We start from the raw sequence: 24,939 nt of genomic DNA, 5'->3' as shown, positions 1-24,939 counted from the left end.
TCTTTTCACATTGCCGATTACTCTCGTCTTGGCAAAGGAAAGTGACCTGCCCAAGGTCAATTGGCAGTTGACCCTTGGGCCAGGTTACCTTGATTCCTAGCCCACTCCCTTGATTCCTAGCCCACTCCCTTGTACAACCACTGCATTAAACCCATGTCTTATTCATTCAGAGAGATTCAGTCACTCACTCAAAGCAAACTTTGCTATCTTCTGAGTTGAGGACCAAGCTGTGTTTTTGTCCTAGTTTCTTATTAAAAGTTAAGAACTAGATAGCTTGGCCAATGCCAATGTAGCATAATATAGTGCCTGCTCCCTCTCTAAAGTCTTGATAGTATGTTTCTTAGACAAACAATAAACATGGATAACATATAAATAATATATAGATACAGATAATATACTAATATAATATAAATATATCAAACAATATATTCTATTAAATAATATGAATATATTAAATAGTATATAAATAAGAGGGATAATATTTAAATGAGGTGGCTTTGAATTGTTTGTGGAAAAATTCCATTATCTTTCTATTCTATTTTCCACCAACCTTTCAAAGCATTCTCATATATAGATACAAATGCTTAGTATTTCTGCCTGCTTTGAAGTTGTCCCATGTGAAAGATTGAACAACTAATGCTGAAATGATTTATATTACGGTGTTACTGTGTGTGCACACATATAGGTGTATGTGTTAGAATGGGAGGAGGGAGGGGCACAAAAATGGTGATCACATGTGTTCTTAGAAAAAATGCTTTGTTTCATATTCTATTTTTACAGTTTAAAAAGTAATACAAGAACCCTTATTAAGGCCTCATGTCTAATGTGAATATAATATCAAGAAAATTACTTTTAAAAAAAGGATCTATACTAGACCTATGATTACCATGGGCGATGGAGGAAGAGATTTTGCTTAGAGGAGCACTGTATTTATTTTAATGGTGGTGGAACAATTTGGAGAGGTCTATCAATAATGATTGTGCAACACAAAGAATATCATCAATGGCACCTCATTATACTTGCAGAAGTTGTTGAATTGGACAATGTTCTGTTGTCTATATATTTGCCAAAATTGAAAAAAAATTACATGAATAATAATGAGTACTTGGAAGAAAAAAAATGTTGCCAAATTAATTATGATAAAGATTATAGAACTCAAAAAAAAGATATAATGTCTTAATCTTTGTGTTTCAGAAATACTTGTCTTTTTCATGAACCTATTCTTTAAATCTTATTTGAATCTTCACAATAAATTGATCAGAAAGAACAAAGAAATACACCCCTCTACTATCTTGTTAGTCAACATTTCACACTTATGGTAATGGAACAATCCTACTTGCCTGATTTTTCACATCAGTGATTTATGTCTGGAAGTAACAAATGCTGAGGAGCAAAGCTTGGTGTGATGGTTAAGATTATGTGTCAGCTTGACCGGCCGTGATTCCCAGTGGTTTGGCAAGTATGCCGGGATGTCATTGTTGGTCCATAATGTAGTCATCCTCAATTTTGTGATCTGATGTGGTTGGTTCTCCTTTTTGGCATAACACTGATTTTCATGTAACAACCTGACCTTTGGAAACCAACTATGGGGATAAGTGAGGAAAGGTTGATTTTCTTTCATCATTTAACTTAATTTTGAAATAACCAATTATTTGGCAGATTGAAACAATGTTTTCTCCCCACTTTCTTTCTTCCTCTTCCTCCTCCTTTTTTTGGAAAGTGACCTTCCTGAGGTTTACCAGTGGGTTCTATTTGTAAAACATCAAAAAATCTGTGATGAATAGTTCTTGACTTCCCTTATGTCCCCAAACTGCCTTTTAGTGAAGCCTTCAAATTGTCAAGGATTAGCAGGTAAACACATATTTTGAGTTGCTTAATGCTGGTAATCCAAAGTGGGACCCGTCCTCAGGAGAGACCAGTCCTTGCAGAAGGACATCACGGTGGTAAAATGTAGGGGCAGCGACAAAGAGGGAAGGCCTTCCATGAGATGGACTGACACAGTGACTACAACAGTGGGTTCAAACCTAGGAACTTTTGTGACAACGGGGCAGGAGCAGGCGGCGTTTGGCTCAGTTGTGCATCGGGTCCCTGTGAGTCAGAACTGACTTGCAGGCAACTGAAAACAGACGACGACGCTGGCTGTGTCAGCCAAGCACTCCATGTAGTGGAAGTCCAGGGCAAGGCCCGAGCAGACACTTGGCTGCTCCAGTGCATCTCATTTTTATTGTTATAAAAGTAAATAGAAATCAGAAATACATTGTGTACTGACTTGTCGTAATGATTATGACAAAACCTAATGTATGCCCAGCACTATTCTAAGCCTTTTGCGTGTTTATCTTCTATAATCGTAGCAACAACTTGAGGGGTACACACTTTTATTATTGCCATTTTATTATCGACAAGAAAACTAACGCTTACAGCAACAAAATAATTTGCCAAGGATCATGCAGCTACCACCTGATAAAAGATTAGCTAGATTGAAACAAAGCAAAACCATATTGTCAGCTGTATGTACATTTGATGAGCTGGTTGACAGAGCGTTCAATTATGGAGAAAAGTAAATAAAAAAGGAATAGGCTGAAGGTACATTGTTGAAGATTTTGTTCAAAAGGCAGGTATCATTGGAAAAGATGTATGTCTTCAACCCCTGAAAACTTAACTCTCTTATAGCATTTAATATATTTTTCAATTATTACATATGCAAATATAGATGGTTCCGAAATAATTACACAAAAGACTAACCGTAGATGGATTTTAGTATTATGTCACCATTGGTCTAACATTAGGCTCTGGTGTTCTCTTCCATTACACTGTGTATATACCAGAGTCCCTTAGAGTTTGACAACAGACAAAAAACACACCACTACACATTGAAGCATACAAGCTATTATATATTTTCATAATATAGAACTTTAAGCTATAGTAATCAACAGTGGCAAAATAGTTCTGTCTTTAACATTATTATTATTCTTTTGTGAGATCCAACCTGTACTTGAGACCAAAGAAACAGTATGGAAAAACAAATCCACAAGAATAGGATAAAAATGGCACAAACAGCAACATATGTCTGCGTATTTAAACCGTATAGAAAAATAAATTAGATGAATAATTGTGTAAATATAAATTAAAAAGATGACATTCTCAATAAATAAAGTTTACTATTTACAATTTTATATATTGCTGAAAGAATTAACTTAGATCCATAAAAATACATAAACAGGGAAAAAATCAAACCCAAAAAATAGGAGCAGCAAATTTATGCGCGTGAGGTACAGAAAAAGGATTGGAACCATGTTTTATTTTTGGTGTGTAGATTATCTTTTCTTTTTTAAATTGTTTTTTTTCTTTTTTTTACAGTAGGCCACTAGAATTCTTACGAGAACAGATTTTAAGCACGTCAATGGAAAGTCATTTTTTTGGTAGTTTCCGAACGGTGCCAAAACAGATTTCAACATCATAATAATTAGAAATACCCATGATAATGATAAAAATAATAAAAAAGGTATAATATGATACATAAATATGGAAGAGCAGTTTGTAATATGAATACATTTTCTCTAGATGAGATCACAGTTTTATTTTGTAAATATTACATTTAAGTATATATATACACACATATATGTACAACAATATATACATGTGCATATATATGTAAATTCATATATATATAATATCTTTATATAGATAGATATATGCAGACAGGTTATTGATTATAGAGACCCAAGAAAGCAACTCAATAATTGTTCAAAATTTTCCTCCTTGACTGCTGGTGTGTAGATTAAGAAGCCCCGAGATGTCTGCACTCAGATGATCTCATCTGGATCGGTACCTGTTCTTTAATGGAACACTCGATGCGGAATTTTAATTCTGAGACATGAAGTGTCTCCTGAAGAAGTATTTCAAGGACTCCCCTCTGAACAGGGGGAAATAGATGATCGGAAGTCCGGAGTACATGACAGTACGCTGACTTTTACACTGTAGAAAGTAACTGTCTTTTCATCAAACTTTAGAATCCATCAAGGTCAGAACAAGGGGAAGAACAACATTCACTGTAGCCCCCAAATGAAAGATCCCCAGATGCAAGCCTCGCTCTTAGGGTGGACGATGACCTGGCAGCTCCAGCGTCATTATTTGAAATCGCAAACGAGCATCCCTGTTCTCCCTTAAGTGGTCGATGGGCCTGCGTGTCCTTGAGAAACAACCTGTGGAGTTTGATTCAAACCTTGGCTCTCGCAGACACCCACGGCCCATCTGAAACCACAGGGCCTCACAATTCCATGCCCTCCCACTGTGAGGTAGGTATGTATTAGTATGCCCATTTTGCAGCTAGAGAAACTGGGGCAAATGATGAGGCAATTTGATCACTTGTTCCAGATCACCGAACAAATTGCTGCTGGGAGCAAATTGAATTCCCGGCTCTTCACCTAGGGGCGTCATTCCTCCCTTGGCTATTAGAGAGTGCATTTCTTTTTATACAGTTGGTAGCAGTTTGGCCCATCTTTAGTAAACTAAGAGTGCGGGCTTTATGTATTTGCAATTTTGTTTCTCTATTTCTGTTTGTTTAGTTTTGTGTGGTCTGTTTTATTTTCTCAAGATCCATTGGAATTACCTGTCTGGTCATTGAGAATTTAGCAGCTTTTAAGGAAACTGAAATGTGCAGTGTGATTCTGAGTGCAGTCTTTAGAAAGCCCAGTGTTGTCCAGGCAAATACAGACATTTTATAATGCGAAAACCACCATGATACACTACGTCTCCTTTAATATTTGGTAAAAATCAGTATCAAGCCCTCCCCACTCCCTACTACCACTGATGGTCACCAAACAGATGAATAAAAATGCTCCCTCAATGACACATCAAGAGAGAAAATGACATTTCCTGGACCTACTATAATTTACAGAAATAACAAGACAGCATTATAGAATCCCACGCTATATCTCCTAGGGAAATTTTATGGTTGCATCTATCTACTTAGTTTGTAGAATGAACAACGTTCTTTAGGAAACACAAAAATAGTGTTATTTTTCTGAGTTATTTTTTTTAGATCATGCATTTTTATTTCCACTGTATCTCCTTGTCTTCTATTAATCTCTCTGTACAGCTCTGTCACCATCAATTCCTTCCCTTTATTTCCCCACTTGAAGTAGTTGCAGAAAAAACATCAACAACAAGAACACATCTTGCAAAATTTTAACTTGACGTAATGGATTCCTTCCTTCCTTCTCTTTACAGTTTTTTTTTTTTTTAACACAGGTAAGACCTATAACAGATTGACAGTTACAACCAAGTAAATTGAACCTGGCAGGGAGGTAGCTGAAGTCTGTCTCTTAGAATTATTTTAAACAAATAATGTTTAAGCATTGGCCAAGGTGGGAAGAAGCCCAAGAGAACTGTCTAGGCAGTGACTCAATCTGCTGAAGCCAGGGGTAGCCGCTGGTGCCCCCCCATCTTCAAAGATTGGCTACTTAGGATGGTTGATCTCTCCCCGCCTTAACACCCAATTCTATCAACGAAGATTGACTTCCTAAGTACTGTTTTCCCTTAAAATGTTGTTGGCACAGAAGCTGGAGATAATACAAGTCCTCTAGGGAGGCAGTTAAGGTTTGGCTTAGAAATGTTTCCGAAGGCGGAACTTAGAGGGCTGTCTTCCTCATGTTTGCCCTCTGGTTAACAGCGAGCTCTTCAGACCCATAATCTCCAAATGTTTTAGGACCCCTGAGCTCCAGGGTTGTCTCTTCAGAAGTATTCTGCTGTTCTAAAGTGAAGATGATTCAAGGGATGAGACAATGAGTCTATTCCCAGGAAGAAAATAAAACTGGGAATCACTGCATTGTGTGAACAGAGGTGACTAACCTCTAGTAAAGTTTGAGATGTCCCTCTGGTGGCCTGGGTCTAGCCATGGGTCAAGTAGTCCCTCTTGCCTGATATCCTTGGCAAACATAAATTGGTGGTTGTCAGGTTTGAATGAGAGTGAGGACGCTGGGGTGGGTCTTTACCTAGAAGTATTCAGTGCAATCTGCGAGTCTGAAAATAAGAGTCAGATTCCAAGAAACCTCAATGTGGTGGAAAATTTGGAGATGGATGTAGGGGAGACTGAAGGAAGGAAGGGGTTGAAGACGGATCTAAGGGAAGTTGGTGAGGCTTTTCCATGGTTCCTGCAACTCTACCTTTTATAATCTCACCTTTTGGGCCTCCAAGCTTTCTGCATGACTTACTGGTGTAACTAAACCACCCAGAGGACTGACATTGCCATCTTTCTTTTAACTTGAACTTCCTAAATTAACACTACTGAGGAGACGTTGCTAATAAGGCCAGGACAACAGAGGAACTTTTAGCATTGACATGAGTTCTAAGATCTGGAGAGGGTTGCCAACATGGGATCAAGTTTCTCAGATTAATTGTTATGCATTTATTTAGCTAAAGGTTGGTTCTAGTCATTACAGAAAAGAAATCTTGAAAATAAATTAGAGATGGGATCATAAGCAGGAAATATAAAAGGATTTGATCCTGGCCTGAACAAGGGTGGTAGCCTCTCCATTCTGGAACCCATTCAGAGTCTTGGTAAAATGTGAGGCATGTTAACTGTCTAAACACTGCTTCTTGGTCTGTGGACACCTGTGTGAAAAAACGCCTTGGTGGGGCTGATCTGTGTCTCCTCAAGTGTTGTCGATCAATGTGTAATTTCTGTTGAGTGTGATATAGTAAGACTTTTCTGAAGTTATTTTTTGTCCCCATGGTAGGTGAACAGGGTCTGCTTTGGCTACAGTAATGAGGAGCAGCGTGCAAGCCTGGTCATTCCCAGTCCTCCGCTCGTCTCTGTGGCTATGGGTTGTCTTCACTCACATATGCGATGGTTTGACTCCCAGCAATACTGGTTAGACCCGAGTCTCTTCACTTTCTCAGCTCAAAATGTCCGAAAGTATGGCAGATTTAACCTTTTCCCCCCACCTCATTCTATAGTAATTTCTTCCAATTCAAAGACAGTGAACAGGCAACTACTAAAAAAAAGGTAAAGGGGTCTCCAACGAGGTGGAGGTCTTCACCTGGGTTTGAATTATTCCCTCTTACCATTGGGGGCTGACCATGGGGAGAGCGAAGGGTTGACCCAGTCACAGGGTGGCAGGGAGACTGTATGGAAGACACCATGGCCATGTTGGGTTGTTGGGACCTGAGGCTGTGAACTCTTTTGACTTTGCTTTGATGGCCCACTGGGCCATAGTCTAGACTGATTTTATCCAAGATGCTCATCTATCTCCAAAATTTGACTTATTTGGGCAGAAGAGAGCTCCTCTGGACCAAAGCCTACTCTAGTCTGATGGGCTATGAAAGTTGGGACGAATAGAATAACTTAAGAGCCCCTACAGTTCCAGCAGTCTATGGATGACTCCAAGGTTGCAGAAATGTAACACTGTTCCTCTTGATTACAAAATCTAACACTGGCTTCGACGTTCTGGGTTCTCGGCAAGGGTTCAAGTCCCTCAACTCCCTTCTAGGCTAAGAAGCCACCCATGGAGACAACCTTTTTTTTACCAGATGGGCCGGTGAGGGTTTTCTCTTACAGAAGGACTAAGGTAAGGAGCAATGGAAGAATATGGGTCACTTTTAAGGCAGGCTGTTGAGTGGTGTGGGTTTTTTCCTAACCTAGTCCTACCATCTTGGGTTGCTCAATGTATAGGATAGAGCAGCAGGAAAAGTAGCAGCAAATGTGGTCCCAAGGCAATATTCAAAGAACAGGTGGGTTCTGGAGGGATACTATCACTTCAAGCCTCAAGCAGGGGGCTGGTGGAACACCTTGACATTCCAATCCTAAACCTCTTCCAAATTGGCCTTGAACCTTGGAGTCTGGATCAAACTCCCATGGCAGCAGAAGAATTAGGGACCTTTGCCTACCTTGGATTCTTTACCACTTCCTGGCTTCTGGTTCCCTAGAGCATAAGTAGCCAGAGACCATTTAGCTTCCAGTCCCCAAAGACTGCACACATATGCATACCCTACATGCCCCAACCCTTGGGGACAAGCTATCTTGGCATCTCAATGCTTAGTCTTAGTCGTTTGTACAACTCTTTCTCCCAAGGATAGTGCTGGCTAGGAACTTGGGAAAGACTGAGTTTTGTTCCAGTCTCTCTCTGCTCAGTCTCCGATGCTGCCCTTACACAGATGTTTGTATGGGTGTGTATGCATGCATGTGTTCTAACCACGGATGTACACACTCCTACATACAGACTTTCTTGCTGTGGTGGTATAACAAATGGTTAGAATTTTAGGAGGTTCTGTGACTGCATGCTATATTTGCAATCCATCTAAGACTTTGAGATGGGATTCCATTCCATCATTAAACATGGCAAGACTTGGTTCATCTGCCCCACTGGGAGTCATTCCTGGGTGAAATTAAAGGCAGACCGGTTGGGTGCTAAGGATCCCTGGTGTGGAGAGGCCATTCCATTGAGCAGCTGACTGTGAAATCAATACCAAAGGGATGCGGGTCCTGGTGCTGAGAATGTTTGGACAACTCCTTGTCCTTCCTTTAGCCATGGTTATATCCCCGGAGGTCTTTCTGGCTGTGTTCTTGAGCCTGGGGGTCCCGGCAAGCACAGTCACCTTGTAGGTCACAGGACATGGGGAACGGGGTGACCTGGAGAGGAAAAGAGAAAAGGTGTGAGCACAGGTGTTTGGGGTCTGAGACAATAGTTTTCCGAGAGGCAGAGTCAGGCAGGAGAATAATCAGTGGATCTCGGTAGCAGAAGATGTGAGTTCAGATCGTGGTTCTGCTTCCTAGCTCTATGGTAACCTTTATCCAATCCTTCAGGTTGTGATCATCACAGCTTCCTTTGGGGAGTAGTGGTGTGTGGGCCAGTATTTTCCAGAAGGGAAAAAAAATTATATGCTTGGGACAACTCTGAGATGCATACACTTTTAAAAATGGATAAACAGGGCAGTTGTTTGCCCAAATAATAAAGGATAATTCTGATCTTTAAAGTAGGACAAGCTACTTCTCTCTGAGCCTCAGGTTCCTATCTGTAGAATGGTATGCAAAACCCTACTTTAAACTGTGGAAACATACTGAGCCACCATACAGTGGAAAATTTAACTCAGAGGACTTGTGTGATCAAGTACCACAAAACGTGCAGAAGTATCATTTCCAGACAACCATTGCTCTACATGGTTGTCGTGAGGTGCCACAGGCAGTTGAGCTGCCGTGCGGGTTTTCCAGGCTGTAATCTTTGCAGGGGAGCCCTGGTGGCACCATTGGGCTGCTAACCACAAGTTTGGGGCTTCAAACCCCCCAGCTGCTCTGCAGGAGAATGCTGAGTCATCGGCTCCACTCAATATTTACAATCTCAGAAATCCTGTGGAGAGGGCTTTACTCTCTCCTATACGGCAGACCCTATAGATATACTTGTCCTATAGAGTTGTCCTATAGATCAACTCAACAGTAGCAGGTAATCTTTACAGGAGCAAATTGCCAGCTCTTTCTCTGTGGTGTCTCTCAAACTTTTGCTCACTCGCTACCACCGAGGCGATGCTGACTCAGTGACCCGACAGGACAGAACAGAATGGCACTGTAAGTCTCTGGGACGGTAACGCTCCTTTATAGAAGTAGAAATTCCCGTCCCTCTCCCACAGAGCAGCTGGTTGTTTTGAACTGCTGAACTACCAATCTTTCGGTGAGCAGCTGAGCTCTAATGGGGGGCTCTGGAGGGATACTATAACTTCAGGCCTCCAGCAGGGTGCTGATGTAACACCTTGCTGCTGAGCAAGGAGTTTCAACCGCATCTTGCATAAAGCCTGTATGTGGAATATTCCCCTACTGAAAACTCCAGGGTCCTAGAAGGTGGTTTGCATTTGCTTGAGACGTGCTTTGCTTTTTTTCCTTATTCCCTCCCCAAATCAAACGTGCCAAGACACAATTAAAACGTGACACTGAAAAAGAGGTTTTTTTTAAAGGGAGAGACCCGAGTCCCAGGTCCTAGTCTATCCCTTACGTGCCCCGTGACCTTGGGCCAGTTTTCCTTTCCAGAGCTGAGAGGAAGAGCCGAGCGCAGCGCAGTGTCTTCCCCGCACAGCGGATGATCTCTCTTCCCAAAGTCCCTACTTGAATCCCAGCCCGTGCAACGCAAGGCGATTTCACCTCATTGCATCATGACATTTGCATACAACTCTCCCCAGAGGGTCCCCATCTGCGCAGATGGATTTAATGACCTCATTCGCCTCCTGCCTGGGCAGGGGCTCCAAGTGCTCACCAAGTCTCTGAGAGGAGCTTTGTCTCTCGTGCATGTGGGGCCTGATTCTCCATGAGCTAACTCCATTTCCCCCCGGCTTCTTTGTCTTCTCTCCCTCAGGCCCACCATCCCTCCCTCCCTTCCTCTTTGCTGTGATTTTACAACTGAAAATATGAGATCGAACATCAGGAGGATTTCATGTAAGTCACCACCTTGAGCTGTGACCTTGGGCATGTGACAATTTATCGGAGCCTCAGTTGACTCATGCATTGATGGGAAGGATGATTCTGTCTACTTCCTGAGGTTGTGATGGTGGTGACTGAGATAATTCACCTTTTATACGGGGCTTGAGATATGCTAAGTGCTCGATTATATCCATGTACACATTCAGGCATGTATCTACATAGAATCGATCCCTCCGTCCCTTGCACTACCAATCTAATCTCCAATTCTTTCTGTGACTAATAATGCAGGGACAATGTTGGTCTTCCTCCTTGCTCTGTCCGCAGGGCCTGCGCCATAGACTGAATACATTTCTATTCCTAGCTTTATCTCTTTCTCATTTGTCTCTTCCTTTGTTCTCCTGGCTAACACACATTTGTTACCCTTTCCAAGTTAAATTAATAGATGCTTGAGGCTGAAGTTCACGTGTGGACCTTTTCCATTCAGTTTAAGACGATTACTATTGGCTGTTTCCTCACCAGACATTTACCTTCTGTAGCCTCCATTGAAAAGAGTTTCTCCCACCTCTCTCCTCCAACTTTTCATCTCCAAGAGAAGCACGGAATGTTAGAGTTGGAAGAGACACAGAGGAAAAGCCCTCCAATGTCAGGGTGGGGAGAGACACTGAAGGTAGAGTCCACATTCAAACAACTGAGGGATAGTGGGGAGCGAAGCGCTATGGGGCTCCCAAACCTTGCATGCACCCTTGCTTGCCTCATACTCGTTGAGGGACTTTGAGAAAACCCCTTCATTGCCACAGCCCCCCGTTTCTACATCTATAACATCTGTAAGGTTAAAAACAAAAATTGTATATCATATAGTACAAGGAACAAGCTAGAGGAAACACAAGAAAGTCCCTGGCACCTGCACTAACGTCTAGGGGTTGCTCAAAGCTCTTGTGACGAATCTCCAGGTCTTGAGGACTCACATTCCACCGTCAGTGACACCTTCCCTGTCCATCCTGCCCTCTCTCCCACCTGGCCCAACTTGGACAACGCCTGTGGCCTCAACTCACTCCTCCTGTGATAGACCCCCATCTCTTGCCCTTGCCCGCATTCTAACTAGAATTCAAGTGATCCAGGTACTTCTAATGTCGACTCTATCCTTCTCTCAGTTAGCACTTTCCCATTGGGCTCTGAGAGCCATTAGGGACAGTTTTACATCTGATATGTCTCTTGTATTTCCCACTGCCTCTCACACCAATAGCAGTTTGCACCTCTTGCAACAAAATCCAATTTGCCACAAGTTCAAGGCCTTGCAAGGTCTTAGAATTCACCTGGTTTCCATTTGGCCCTCATCCTTTGTGGCTTTTTATTTCTATTTCGTGTGGGTGGGGGAGGGAGGTATTCATGACTCTGAACTTGAGTGAATAGGCTGCACCACAACCTCTTCCAGGTCTGACCAAGGGACACCTGTCAACGTGGATGGAGCTGGTGAACTCCACCCTTCTCCCAGGTTTTGTCCATGGATTGGCAGGGAAACCCCCCACCCCGCCCCCAGTTCTTCAAGGCCTCCAGGTGATTTTTTACATTTATGCCTTTGGCTATTGGTGCAAGTCTCGCCTGAAGCATCCCTCAGCAATCCACCCAAAGATGGCATCATTATCGTTAGTTCATCTTACAGCCTGTGATCTCTTTGCCCTGCTGGTTCAGCATTGCTGGTGATCTTCTGAGTAGTGACCACGTCTGAGGTTGAACATGGTATTCCCAGAACTCATGTTTTTACCACACCTAATAAGTTTTCAGTGGATTCAGGAATGGCTGAACAAATGAATGCATGGAAATATAAACAAGATGTATGTCTGGCAGCCTCTGCTCCTGCATGGACTTGGCAAGCTGGTTTTACACAGAGTGCTTTCCTTTGCTGAGATTCCGTTCCCTCATCTGTACATTAGAATTAAGCTAATGGTCTCTACGTTCCCATTGGCGGAGCATTCTTCTCAGTGTGAGCAGGGGGAAGACAATGCCTTGTCCAGGGAGGAATGACAAATGGAGACATGCCTAGCATGTCTCTCTTTCTGTCTTCTCGGAAGTCAACAGCTGTCAGGCCCCTGCCACCTGTTAGCTTCTCAAGCCAGGGGGGCCATTCAGGCTACGATGGCTTTGGGTGGCAATTCTCCCTCTCTAGGTTGGACCAGGCAGTGGTCTGCCCACTCCCAACCCCCCACATATCATTGAGGAACTAAGGGAAGGAAACTAAATCAGAAGGCTATAGAGTTTAGAAGTTTGTTACCCCTGGGGGCTTACTGATTTACACACTGGGTGCTAACAGAAAAGCCAGCAGTTCACAACCACTAACCACTCCAATTGCTCCCATAAAGATTTATAGCCTGAGAATTCCAATGGGGCAGTTCTTCTGTGCCCGATAGGGTCATTATGAGTCAGAATTGACTCAGTGGAAGTGTGTGTGTGTGTGTGTGTGTGTGTGTGTGTTCGTTTTGGTGCGTGTGTGTGTGTGTGTGTGTGTGTGTGTGTGTGTGTGTGTTCGTTTTGGATTTCAGATGGTTTAGTCTGAGCCAGCAGGTCTGGTGGCCTTTTGGTCTCCACTACCTGTTTGTAACCACAGCCACAATGACTTAGCTCTTGCTAGGGATGTGTGGGCGTCACGCGGGTCCAGGTTCAGTACCGGGTTCAACAAGTGAAATGAACTGCTTCCCTTTCAGCAAGTGCCTAGAACCTTGTGATCCTAAGTTTTTGTCTGTAAGATGAAGAAGTTCTTTCTAAAGATCTTCTGGGATTCTCGGGAGGTATCAATGAAAGTGTCCTCTACGCACCAGCTTGCATGGTGTCCGACACAGAAGCAATCCATGATGTCTTCTGCCCTCCCCCATCTCACTTCCCTGAAAACTGCCACTATGAAGACCATGTTGAAGCCTCCCCTCGTCATAGGTTTCCCTGCCGGTCCATGGACAAAACCTGGGAGAAGGTTGGAGTTCACCAGCTCCATCCACGTGACAGGTGTCCCTTGGTCAGACCTGGAAGAGGTTGTGGTGCAGCCTAGTCACTCAAGTTCAGGGTCATGAATACCTCCCTCCCCCACCCACATGAACATTTCCGGATGGCTTTCCCTAGAACCGGAGGATTTCCACATAGTAGCTCATTGACACCATACAACCTTGTTGAAGCTATTGCTATTATTCACCCAGTTTGCTGATGAGAAAACAGAGGCATCGCAATGTTTAAGGCAAAATCCAACTTCCCCAGTGCCTTACTACTAATCAGTAAGTAGAGAATACAGGATTTCATCGATCGCTAAAGACTGGGAGCCCTTCAGCAGGTAAGAACAAGAAAAATACATTTTCTTCACCACATGGTAAATTGAAATGCCCTGCCTTTTTTTAATAGCCATTGTCCTTTATTCTGTGATTACGTGCAGGGCACTGAAATAAACACAATGTGTGTTTCCACACTCATTCCTACTAGCAACACTCATGTTACAGCTCAGAGGACACTAAGATGCAAGGTGGTGAGTCTTGGGGCTGGCAAGCAGCCTGGGAGGCACACGGGTTTGCAGCCACTGGGAGGACCCATCCTTCTAGGAGGAAAGCAGGGTCTCTTACAGGACACGGAGTCACGGAGAGAAGAGTTGCCCACCATTACAGTGAATGCTCTTAGCTTGATGGTCAGACTCCCTGACTCTCCATGAAGCTCCCCACCTTCTCCCTCAAAAAGTCTTCCAAGGAAACCTACCACCCATGGCATGAGCATCCTGGTGGCCAGTTTACATTTGGGGATTCCCAGCACCCTGTGGCTATGATGTCCCATCAAATGGCGTGGCCACCCACTCTGGGATTCTGTCACCAAGCTTGGGCCAATGACTAAAAGCCGGGGCTCTCTTCCCTTTCTTTCTGTGCTTGAAACAGTGCTCAGGCACGGCCGTTTTTCTTGCTGCATGAGCTGCCCAGCCTAACACCTCCATCCATCCACAGAGAGGCTCAGGAATGCAGCCCAGGGAAACGCAGGACCACAAGACCTTGGCTGCAGCCTTTGGCCGAGGCTTGGAGACAGACAGAGGCTGGTGTCCAGGGGGTGATGCTAATGGTCAAAAAAGCCTTTGCCCCCTTCCAGTTGTGAGACTTTAGGCAAGTCATTTCACTTTCTAAGTCTCAGGGTGTTTTTGTTTTAATCTTTTATCAAAGAGTTTACTTAAGTAAATTAATTCATGGGGGAACCCATGAAATATGATATCACAATTAGTTCAAAAGACATCTGAAAACTTCAGGAAGGATGAACTGAATTTCCAAAGGGGTTTGAAATGAGTCAGTAGGCACAGGAGATAATAAATAGCCTTCTACTGGACACCATTTGTTTTTCTACAGACAAATTATTTCCATTCCTGTCAGCATGCTACACATTAACTTCTAGTTCTATTTTGAGGACCCCTTGCCCTTGAGCCTACCCCAGCTGCTTGGGACTGGGCTCCTTTGGATCTGAGCAGACTTGAACCACCAACCCCTTGGATTGCACCAGAGCATGGGAACTGTCTGCACCACCACCACATGGGCATTCCTTCCAGTTCCATGTTGTGGTGGTCACTGTCCTGTGCTTTTGAGTAATTTCTGACTCGCAGTGACTTCCGGTGACAGAGTAGACCTCCCCAATAGGGTTTTCCCAGCTGTCATTTCTATCAGAGCAGATCACCAGGCTATTTTCCTACTGGATGGGTTTGAACAACCAGCCTTTGAGGTAGTCCAGCATTTAACTATCGCCAACCACCAAGACTCCTTATCCAAGATCTGTAGAGTTGTAAAATAGCAGAGCCAAAGACAAATAGAAACGGATTCTCCTGGGTGGAAGCATTAGCCAGGGCAGCCATACAACTGTGCAAGCTAGTATCTTTTCTCCTGAGAAAATTATTTTGAGGCCTTACTAATTGGGACAACCTTTTGAGTATTGTGAAATTATACAATTAATACTAAAATACTACACTTCTACCTTATGATAAATTTTAATCTGTGTATATTTAGGTAATAATGTTTAAAAGTTCTGATCTATAGGGCTCATGCACTCGTGTGTGCACAAGTGCAGATACCAAAGCACTACATCATAGACAAAAGACTAGTCTATTCAAGGAGGAACGGGTGGACAGCATGCATTTTCTAAATGACTGTCATCAGGTGGAGCCTGAGATTTTGAATGGTTAAATAAGTCGGGGGGTTTGGCTGGTCATTGTGTCATCTTTTGAGTAGCAAGTTAACAAAGCAGAGGGTGGTGATATTCTCCTGAAAAGTGCCAGGTAGTATCTATTTTAAGCTTTGCCAGCCTGAAGGTCTCAGTCACAAGTACCCATACAATATGTACATGAGTGGAGTCTCAGGGCCTTACCAGTGTTGGTCGGAAGGTTTCATCAAAGAAGGCAGGTGAAAGCTAGATGTCAAGTAAGACAAGCTCTTTGGAGATTGCGCCCAGAGATGCCTGGCACAGAATGTGGAGGAAAAGCATCCATGCAGAGGCTTATCGAAATGTCGACAAAGAGGTAACAGAGAGAGAAGCACTGGCCTACATGAGAAACAGACCCCAGAAGGGTTTGAGTCCTCGTCCTGTTATTGCCTTTGAGTATGAGATCAGACAATGTCTGTTTTATTGACTTCGGTTTCTCTGTCTCTAAAATGGAAGTAATAATCATCACAAGAAATATTTCAGATAACATGTAAGATTCAGGCAAAATGCTTAGCATGTGGCATTCATACGGGCTTCATATTCAGTGATGTCAGTCATGACAGTGTTGGCGATGAGGTTGGGAATGATGAGGTTGGCCAGGTGATTGTGTAATAGTGGTGAATTACTATTTTTGGTTAGAAGGGTCTGACTCCTCATAGGACAAAATTAAAATGAGGGCCTACTTTTTCCACAAGAAAAAAATCAGCGCTGCACCCCAAATTAGAGGAGTCACAGCACTCCAGAAGCCATTGAGGTTTGGACAAGGGAGAGTGGGACTAGCCTATAGTTGGACCTGTGGTGTGTCTTATTGATCCTTTATGCACACTGCAGATCTCATATCTCTCCCATGAAGCCTCTGGGATGCCCTAGGTTGGCTTAATGTCTTAAACTCTCAATACCCCAGTGTCCTCTGACTTGGCTTGTGAACGTCCCAGGTCTTGCTCATCCCTCCAGGGTCCTCCCTGCCTGTTCCTCTGTATCTTAGCAACACTCTACACATTACTATTTCCTCAATATTCTTCCTGAAGTCTGGGCTTTCTAAAAGTCTGTGCCCTCTGTAAGGAATATTTTCTCCCTCTATCCTCACCTAGGTTTCCCTTCTATTTTTTCACCTGGATAAGACACTCTGCGGATCTCATCTTTAATGCTGCCTTCTCTAAGCAGCCTCATCGACGCTCCTCACTTGCTGTGTCCCCATTAGCATTCACTATACTCTACATGTCTGACAACGAATCCACAAGACGTGAACTCAGAGTGGTTAAAACGGAATACGCCATGTTCATGACCTAGGATCATCTCTATCACACTGCAAGTGCTACCCTACACACTCATTCAGCAAGTAGTATTGAACACCTACTAGAGGCAGTTTGGAACTTGCAATAAATACATCAGTGGCCATTGCAGAATGGTGGGGAAATAAACAATAAATGCCTCATATGGTAGATATCAAGGTATTAAGTGCTATGGAAGGAGGAAGAAAGTGGAAGTGCAAGCAAATGGAAGTGAGCATGCTGGAGATCAAGATGCTCAATAAGATGAGGATGCATGAACAAAGACATGAGGGGGTGAGGAAGTGAGTCATTGGATAAGTAGAAATGAGTGATCCAGGCTAAAGGAATAGCCAGTGGCAATGGCTGTCAGGTAGGCGGATGCGAGTTCCAAGGTGACCAGAGTTGAGTGAGCAGGACTAGTGGAAAATGAAGTTGGAGCGGTCATGGGGTTAAGAAGAGGGAGTAGGTCCTTGTAGGCCATTGGAATTACTTTAGTTTTTACTCTAAGTAAAATGGGAAGCACTCAGGCCTGCAGAAAGGTCTGATATGATCAGACTTACTTTGAACAACCAATCTGGCTATTGGGTTGCGCATCCCTAGTTCTGTGAACTACTAACCAATTATTTGTCAATATAGGCCATGGTCTCCTCTCCTGGTCGCCATCCAATGACTCCGATTAGCTTCATATCTTTATAGAAGTAATCATTTCTTTAGATCGATGGGCTACCTATTGGATCGAGTTTGCAAATAAATGGGGCAGCACTACACTTAGCAAATTAAGGATGGCCAGCAATTAGGTATGCCATGCTGTATTGCATGCTACTGGGATTAACTTCTTCTCATTCTCAGCGAGTTTTAGCTCTCACAAGCTTTCAAATTTCTTCTCAATATCCATCTTAGTCAGGAAACCATGTAGAGTCCTTAGACATGAGCTAATACAAATACCAAGAGATAAAAACCCAAGGTGAGTCTGGCCTGCCTAAGGTCACAGAGCTAATAAGTCTCAGAGCAGGGACTTACCCTAACTCCCCAGACATCTTCCAGAATCAGTCTCTTGGCAGCTGCCTGAAATGACCATAACTAATGTTCCAGGCCACCACACCTTAGAAAGCCTTGGTATGTTGACTATGTTAAGGTTGTCCCCCCTCCTCCCGCACATGCCTGCTTAGAATGATCCCAAATGTAAATTGATTTGGGGGTGGGAGGTTGTTATGAAGAAAGACTCTCAGAGAAACTGTTCTGGAAATACGCTCTGTATTCGAGGCTCCAACAGGAAAATAATAAACTGACATTCGGAGAAGCTGAGTCCTGCCCCTTCCTGTCTGCCTCACCCTGCAGACGGGTGTCTGGTGGGAAACTGGACACCCCTGTCAGACGGCGTTTCCTGCACTGTCTTGTTCTCGTCTGCCAACTGAGCCCAGGTCACCCCAAGAGGCAGATGTGGGGAACAGCTGGTGTCGGTAAAGACAGACAAGGGGAGGAAGGATGGAGAGAGCAGACAGACTTCATTCTGGGCCAAGGGGCTGGGAGGCCCCCACCCTGGGGACCGTCAAGAGATTTAGGTGGATAGTTGGCAGAATGGAAGTCTGGGAGAAGGTGCTGCGAGCTTGCCCCCGAGCCTGTAGTTCACACCCAGGGCTCCATTCCAGGAGGTCTACAGAGCAAATTGCTCATCTATCAGGCAAAGGGCAAGATACTTGGGCAAGACACAAGCCAGTGGAACGAGATGTTCAGAGCAGTGGTGAGAGGAAGATACTCTGTGGTGTAGGCTCACTCAGCTCTCCCACACACTGGTCGTGTGACCTTAACCCTTCGGAACCTTGGTTTCGTCATCTATACCCTGGAGACAAAAGATATCCACCACCACAGAGCAACCGGGCCGCCTCAATGAAAGGACACATGTGAAAGCAGTTAGCATGTTGCTTGGCAAACAGCAAGCTCTCAATAAATGTTTGCTACCATTATTTGTTTGAAGTCAAGAATTCCTGAATCCCACACTGCTGGCTCTTGTGCAGATGCTTCCACCTCTTCTAGCCTCAATTTTTCTACTTAATTGAGTGGTTCTGGGTCTAAGTGACCAGTATACCCCTACTTCCCTATCAATAGCCCAGAACATACTGAGCACTCAAATAATAGAATTTAGGAAGATGTTTAAGGCAAATATACAGTATAGGTGGATTTCTGAGTTCCAGTCTGTGATCTTCTGCGTAGGGGCACATATATATATTTTTTTATTCCATGTGATTGAGGCCAAGTGTATAAGTGGGAGCTAAACAAGTTCATCAGATAAGGGCAGAGGCATGAGAGGAAAGAAGTCAGCTGCCAGGCCCTTTCCTACCCTGAGAGGCTTCCTACTACGGCAGCTGGGAACAGAATCCCAGCCTATCTCACACTCTGCATGCCAGAGGAAACTCCTGAAGGGCTGCCTGGAATGTCAGGGATGACTGGGTCCAGCGGGGAGCTGCACTGACAATCTAGCCTTCATTAGCACCCACTTTCAACTTTGCCAAGGAGAGGGGTCCCACACCCAAGGTTCCTTGGAAGTCTGGGGCTCACAATGAAATGCTTTCCACCAGAACTGAGGGTCATGCCCAGGGGTGTTGAGGACAAGGTCCTATCACCCAAATGTTCACTTCTGAGACTCAGCTTCATGCAGGAGAAAGAGCCGGCCTCGGGAGGCAGACAGGACAAGGTTCTTAGCCATACTAGTCAGCGGAATTCTGACTTCTCGTCCAGCAGGGATAATGATAGGGACCTGTCAGTGCTGATATGTGTCAGAATTGACTTGATGGCACTTTCTCCGGGTTGACATGAGATTACGTTTTTACAAATGGGAGTCCGGGTGTCCGGTACAGGGCCTCATCCATACTAGTTCATTTACTACAGGTGTCTTGTAGTATTGTCTGTTTTCTCCATATAAGCCAAATGAAACCCATATCATATGGTACCTCCTATAAAACAGTCTACTGCACAAAGAAGTTGAATGTATCCAAGAAACAGTAAAAAATTTTAAGAAGTTAGAGTTTACCTAGAAGTGGAACTAGGAAACTTAAGTGGCCGAAAACATGACTTTAATTTGAGACACTTTCATTGTCCAAAAGGATTTGAAACCCTTTTCTTATCCAATAGTCAGACTCCTAGAAATCTATGTGAGGAACTCCCAAACAAACACATGGGACAGCTGAAGGATGACAGCAAAGCCACATCTACCTGACAGGAAAACATTAAAACCCATTGCTGTGGAATCGGTTCTGACTCCTAGTGGCTCTATAGGACAAAGTAGAACTGCCGCCATTGGATTCCCATGGCTGTCATCGTTAAAGAAGCAGGCGGCCACATCTCTCTCCCACAGAGTGGCCGGCTGGGGCATCCAACCTGCTGACCTTCTGAACACGCGACTGACCACCTTTAGAGCTTTAGACCTTTTGATTCTCTAATTTGTACTTCATACGCAGTTATAACAGGCTTTATGCCTTCTGCCCCAGTCACCACTCGTGTTCACCAGGAAAACTTCAACATCAATGCCATTTCCTCAATGCTTTATCTGCTGCTAACACCGTTCTCCATAAGAGCTTACACACTTCTCCCATTGTCTTTTCTTAGAGGTAAGTAGAAGCACGACGCTGTTTATCAGGCTCCCTCATCAACTGCAAGTTTCACAAAGGGGTGGTCCCCATGTCTGTCTGGCACAGTCTTGTCCACATAGGAGAAACTAAACACACATCTCATTGGATAACGGAAATGTACATGGTCATCTCCATTCTGCTGTCTCAACCAGCTGGAAGGAGCAGCAGTCTAACGTGGGAGAAAGGAAGTCTTTAACACGAAAAGTCAGCATTGCATTTTGAATGCAAATGGAAAATAAAATTAAAACAAAAAACAACACCTTAGACCCACTACCACCACCAACAAAAAGAGTCCTTCAATGGAGCATCGCCATACACCTCATGGCTCTGAAGTCGGAAATGAACCCAGGACAGGAAGATAAAAGCCAAATGATGACTTGGTGTTAATAACAAAATAAATAATTACATATGTATACACATACACCCAGGGGGCTTCAAACAGTTCCTGAAAAATAGAATGAAAAGTTTGTTTTTTGCCCCAAGAACTTGCTAAAGCTCTCTCTCTCTCAGACACACACACCACACACTCACTCATCTGACTGTATAATAACTTGGAATCTGCACCTGGAATTCAGTCTCATGACTTCATATCCCAACCATGCTTTCTGTAGAAATAACGATCCATTTAAAAATGTTTCTCAATAAGTCCGTTTTCTAAATGCTTTGCTATACAACTTATTTATAGCATGTAGGAAAATAATTTTAATCAGAGCTGCACTTGTTCTAACCGGTGGTGTCAGGTAAACAAAGTGCCATAATTCTACATGAACTTCTGTTTAAAACATAGACTTCAATGTCCATTCACTTTCAAAAGATACCTGACTCCCATGCAGTAAAACAGTAATGCCGCATTAATATGATAGTAGTTATCCAGGTTCTTAAAAATGCTCACACCCTTTATCCTTGTCATTTCAATTCTAAGAATCAACTATAAAAGAATAAGTGGAACTGTGGAAGTATTTATGGAGAAAGATATTCGGGAGTAACATTATTTATAATTGTGATAAACCGAAGTCATGCAAAAGTTTCAAATAAAGTGGGATCTGGAAACTCATAAATTATCATACATCACAAGCACATAACTAACAATAATGCAGCAAAAAATACACCTTAAAAGTTTCTACTAATAGATAATTCTGATATCAGGTATCCTGTGCTTAAAGAGCAAACCACCACTTGCCTGTCAGTTTGTGGCACTTTGGTGGCTTGTATGTTGCTATAATGCTGGAAGCTATGCCCCTCATGTCTTACATAATAGGACCAAGCATGATGGGCAGGTTTTAGCAGAGTTTCCAGACTAAAACAGAGTAAGGGGGCAGGGAGTGGGGGGACCTAGCGATTTACTCACTAAAAATTTGAAAATATTATGCATGGTAAAAACCTTATGAATCGCAGCAGAATATTGAATAAAAACGCTGGAGGCGAGCCCCTCAGATTGGAAGGCATTCATTACAATTGGGGAAGAGCTGCCTCCTCCGAGTGGAGTTGACCTGAAATTGGTGAATGGGAGAAAGCTTTTGGGACTTTCATGTGGTGGTGCTCCATGACGCAAGATGAGAAGAAACGAGTACAAGCAGGCAATACTAAAATGTAGACTGCACAAAGTATACAGCTAGGAAAATTGGCCATCATGAAACTGAAAATGGAATGCCTGAAGTCTGATGTTCTCATATGGATGGGTTGAAATGGATTTGTATTGGCCATTTAAAATCAACACAATTGTGTTATCTACTGAGCCAGGAATGATGAAAGGAACAGCAACACATTCATTACCAAAAAGATCATTTCAAGATCATCCTGAAGCATAGCACAACAGTGATAGGATAATATCTATACATCAACAAGTAAGACTAGTTAAATGACTATTATTCAAATTTGTGCACCAACCACTAATGCCAAAGATGAAATCATTGAAGGTTTTCACAAACATCTGTAGTCTGAACCTGATGAAACATGCAATCCAGATGCCTTGACAATGGCTGGTGATGGGATGTGAATGTCAAAAACCAAGATAAAGGATCAACAGTTGGAAAATATGGTCTTGGTGACAGAAGCAATGCTGCAAATCCCATGATAGAATTTTGCAAAACCAACCATCTAATTCATTGGGAATACCTTTTCTGAACAGCATAAACAGTGGCTATACACATGGACTTGCCAGATGAAATACACAGAAGTCAAATTGACTATATCTGTGGGAAGAAATGATGAAGAAGTTCAAAGCCATCAGTCAGAACATAGCCAGGGAATAATCGCCAAGACAGATCATCAGTTTCTCATATGCAGGTTCACCTTTAAGTTGGAGAAAGATTTTAGAGTTCATGAGAGCCACAGTATGACCTTGAATATTTCCCACCTGAATTTAGGGGTCATTTCAAGAACAGATTTGACACACTGAACATCGGTTAATACGATGAATGATGGAGTGACATGAAGGACCTGAAACATGAAGAAGGCAAAGGGTCATTAAACAAACAAACAAAAGAGTAAAGTGGATGTCAGAAGAAATTCTGAAAGTTGTTTTTGACTGTAGAGTAGCTAAAGTGAATGGAAAAAGTAAAGAACTGAATAGAAGATTCCGAAGGGCAGCTTGGGAAAGTAAAGTAAAGCAGTATAATGAAACATATATAAAGACTTGGAGTTAGAAAACATTATTTATCAAGCTAAAAAAATTAAACAAGAAAAAATTTGAGTTGCAATACTGAGGTACCCTATGGGCAAAATATTTAATGATTCAGGAAGTATCAAATGAGGATGGAAAGAATACACAGTCACTGTACCAAAAATAATTGGTCAATGTTCAACCCTTTCGGGATTTAGCATATGATCAAAAACTAATAATATTTATGGGCATTGGTTAAAAAAAAGGGGGTGGGTGTTCCTGGAATTGATTAAATGCCAATTAAACTGTTTTAACAAACTGATATAATGCTGGAAGCACTCAATTATGCCAAGAAATTTATAAGATAGTCACCTGGCCAACAGAAAATAGGAACAGTTCATTATTTGTGCCCATTACAGAGGGAGATGATCCAACAGATTGTGGAAATTATCAAACAATATCATTAATATCACATGCAAGTAAAATTTTGCTAAAGGTAATGGAAATATAATTAGAGTTGTACACTGTCAGGACCTGTCAAAAATCCAAGTCAAATTCAGAAGAGGATTTGAGACAAGAGATTTATATGATCACTGATGTCAGATGGATTTTGACTGAAAAAATAAAATACTAAAAAGATGTTAATCTGTGTTTATTGACTATGAAATGGCATATGACTGTAAGGACAATCAGAAACTATAGATTACATCACAAAGAATGTTTTTCACAACACCAATTCCAAAACACTAATTGTACTCATGCACAAACTTGACACAGATCAAGAGGCAGTTGTTTAGAAAGAACAAGGAGGTAATGCATGGTTTAAAATCAGAAATGTGTGTGCCTGGGTTAGATCCTTTCATTATACTTTTTCACTCTATGTGCCAAGAAAATAAGCTAAAAAAATCTAGAACAGGATCAGAAGAAGTCTCAGTAACAACCTACAATGTGCAGATGACACACAACCTTGCTTGCTGAAAGTGAAGAGGATTTTAAGCACTTACTGATGAATATCTTACAGACTACAGAATTCATTATGGATTACATGTCAATGTAAAATCAACAACAAAAATACCCCAAAGTAAACATCTCCACAACTGGACCAATAAACAACATTATTATAAGTAGAGGAAAGACTAAAGTTGTCAAGGATATACTTTTTACTTAGATTCATACTCAATGCCCATGGAAGCAACATTCAAGAAATCAAATAACGTGTTGGGTAAATCTGCAGCAAAATATCTTCTTAAAGTTTAGAAGATTAAAGATGACACTTTTAGGATCAGGTACAATGGACTCCAGTCACAGTATTTTCAATGGCCTCATAGAGATGCAAAAGCTCAATAATGAATCCAGAGGAATGAGGAAAAGTTGAAGCATTAGAATTATGCTGTTTCGCAAGTACTTCCTCAGTGCAAGAATACTTTCTTCTATTAAATTGGCATTCTATGATGCTCACCTTCCCGACACAACTGCTGAAGACAAAGCGGGTGAATATGCAAATGTGGTGAAGAAAGCTGATGGTGCATGGCTATCAAAATATATAGCATCTGGGGTCTTAAAAGCTTGAAGGTAAACAAGCAGCCATCTAGGTCAGAAGCAACAAAGCCCACATGAAAGAACACACCAGCCTGTATGATCATGAGGTGCTGAAGGGATCAGTTATCAGGCATCAAAGAACAAAAAAAATCATATCATTTTGTGCTCGCCTCCATGATACGATCGCTGAATACAAATGGGTGCATAAACAAATGTGGCAAAGAAAAATGATGGTGCCCGGCTATCAAAAGACATAGTGTCTGGGGACTTAAAGGCTTGAAGGTAAACAAGCGGCCATCTAGC

General features: G+C 42.6%; 1 protein-coding gene across 1 annotated transcript in view; it reads right to left on the bottom strand.

Moving 5' to 3' along the window:
* Nucleotides 1-8,261: 8,261 nt before the first annotated feature.
* Nucleotides 8,262-24,939, bottom strand: part of PAPPA (pappalysin 1) — a 238,737-nt gene continuing 222,059 nt past the window's right edge. Inside the window, exon 22 of the mRNA XM_013007231.2 lies at nt 8,262-8,629. Coding sequence (XP_012862685.2) covers nt 8,522-8,629 — 108 coding nt within the window. The 3' untranslated portion in view covers nt 8,262-8,521. The remainder of the gene's footprint in view (nt 8,630-24,939) is intronic.

The sequence above is a fragment of the Echinops telfairi genome, unplaced genomic scaffold (assembly GCF_000313985.2).
Source record: "Echinops telfairi isolate 266 unplaced genomic scaffold, ASM31398v2 ScPeMD7_7410;HRSCAF=8448, whole genome shotgun sequence".
NCBI classification, from domain to species: domain Eukaryota; kingdom Metazoa; phylum Chordata; class Mammalia; order Afrosoricida; family Tenrecidae; genus Echinops; species Echinops telfairi.
The sequence above is the reverse complement of the archived record's forward strand: the minus strand, read 5'-3'. Positions and strand labels throughout refer to the sequence as shown.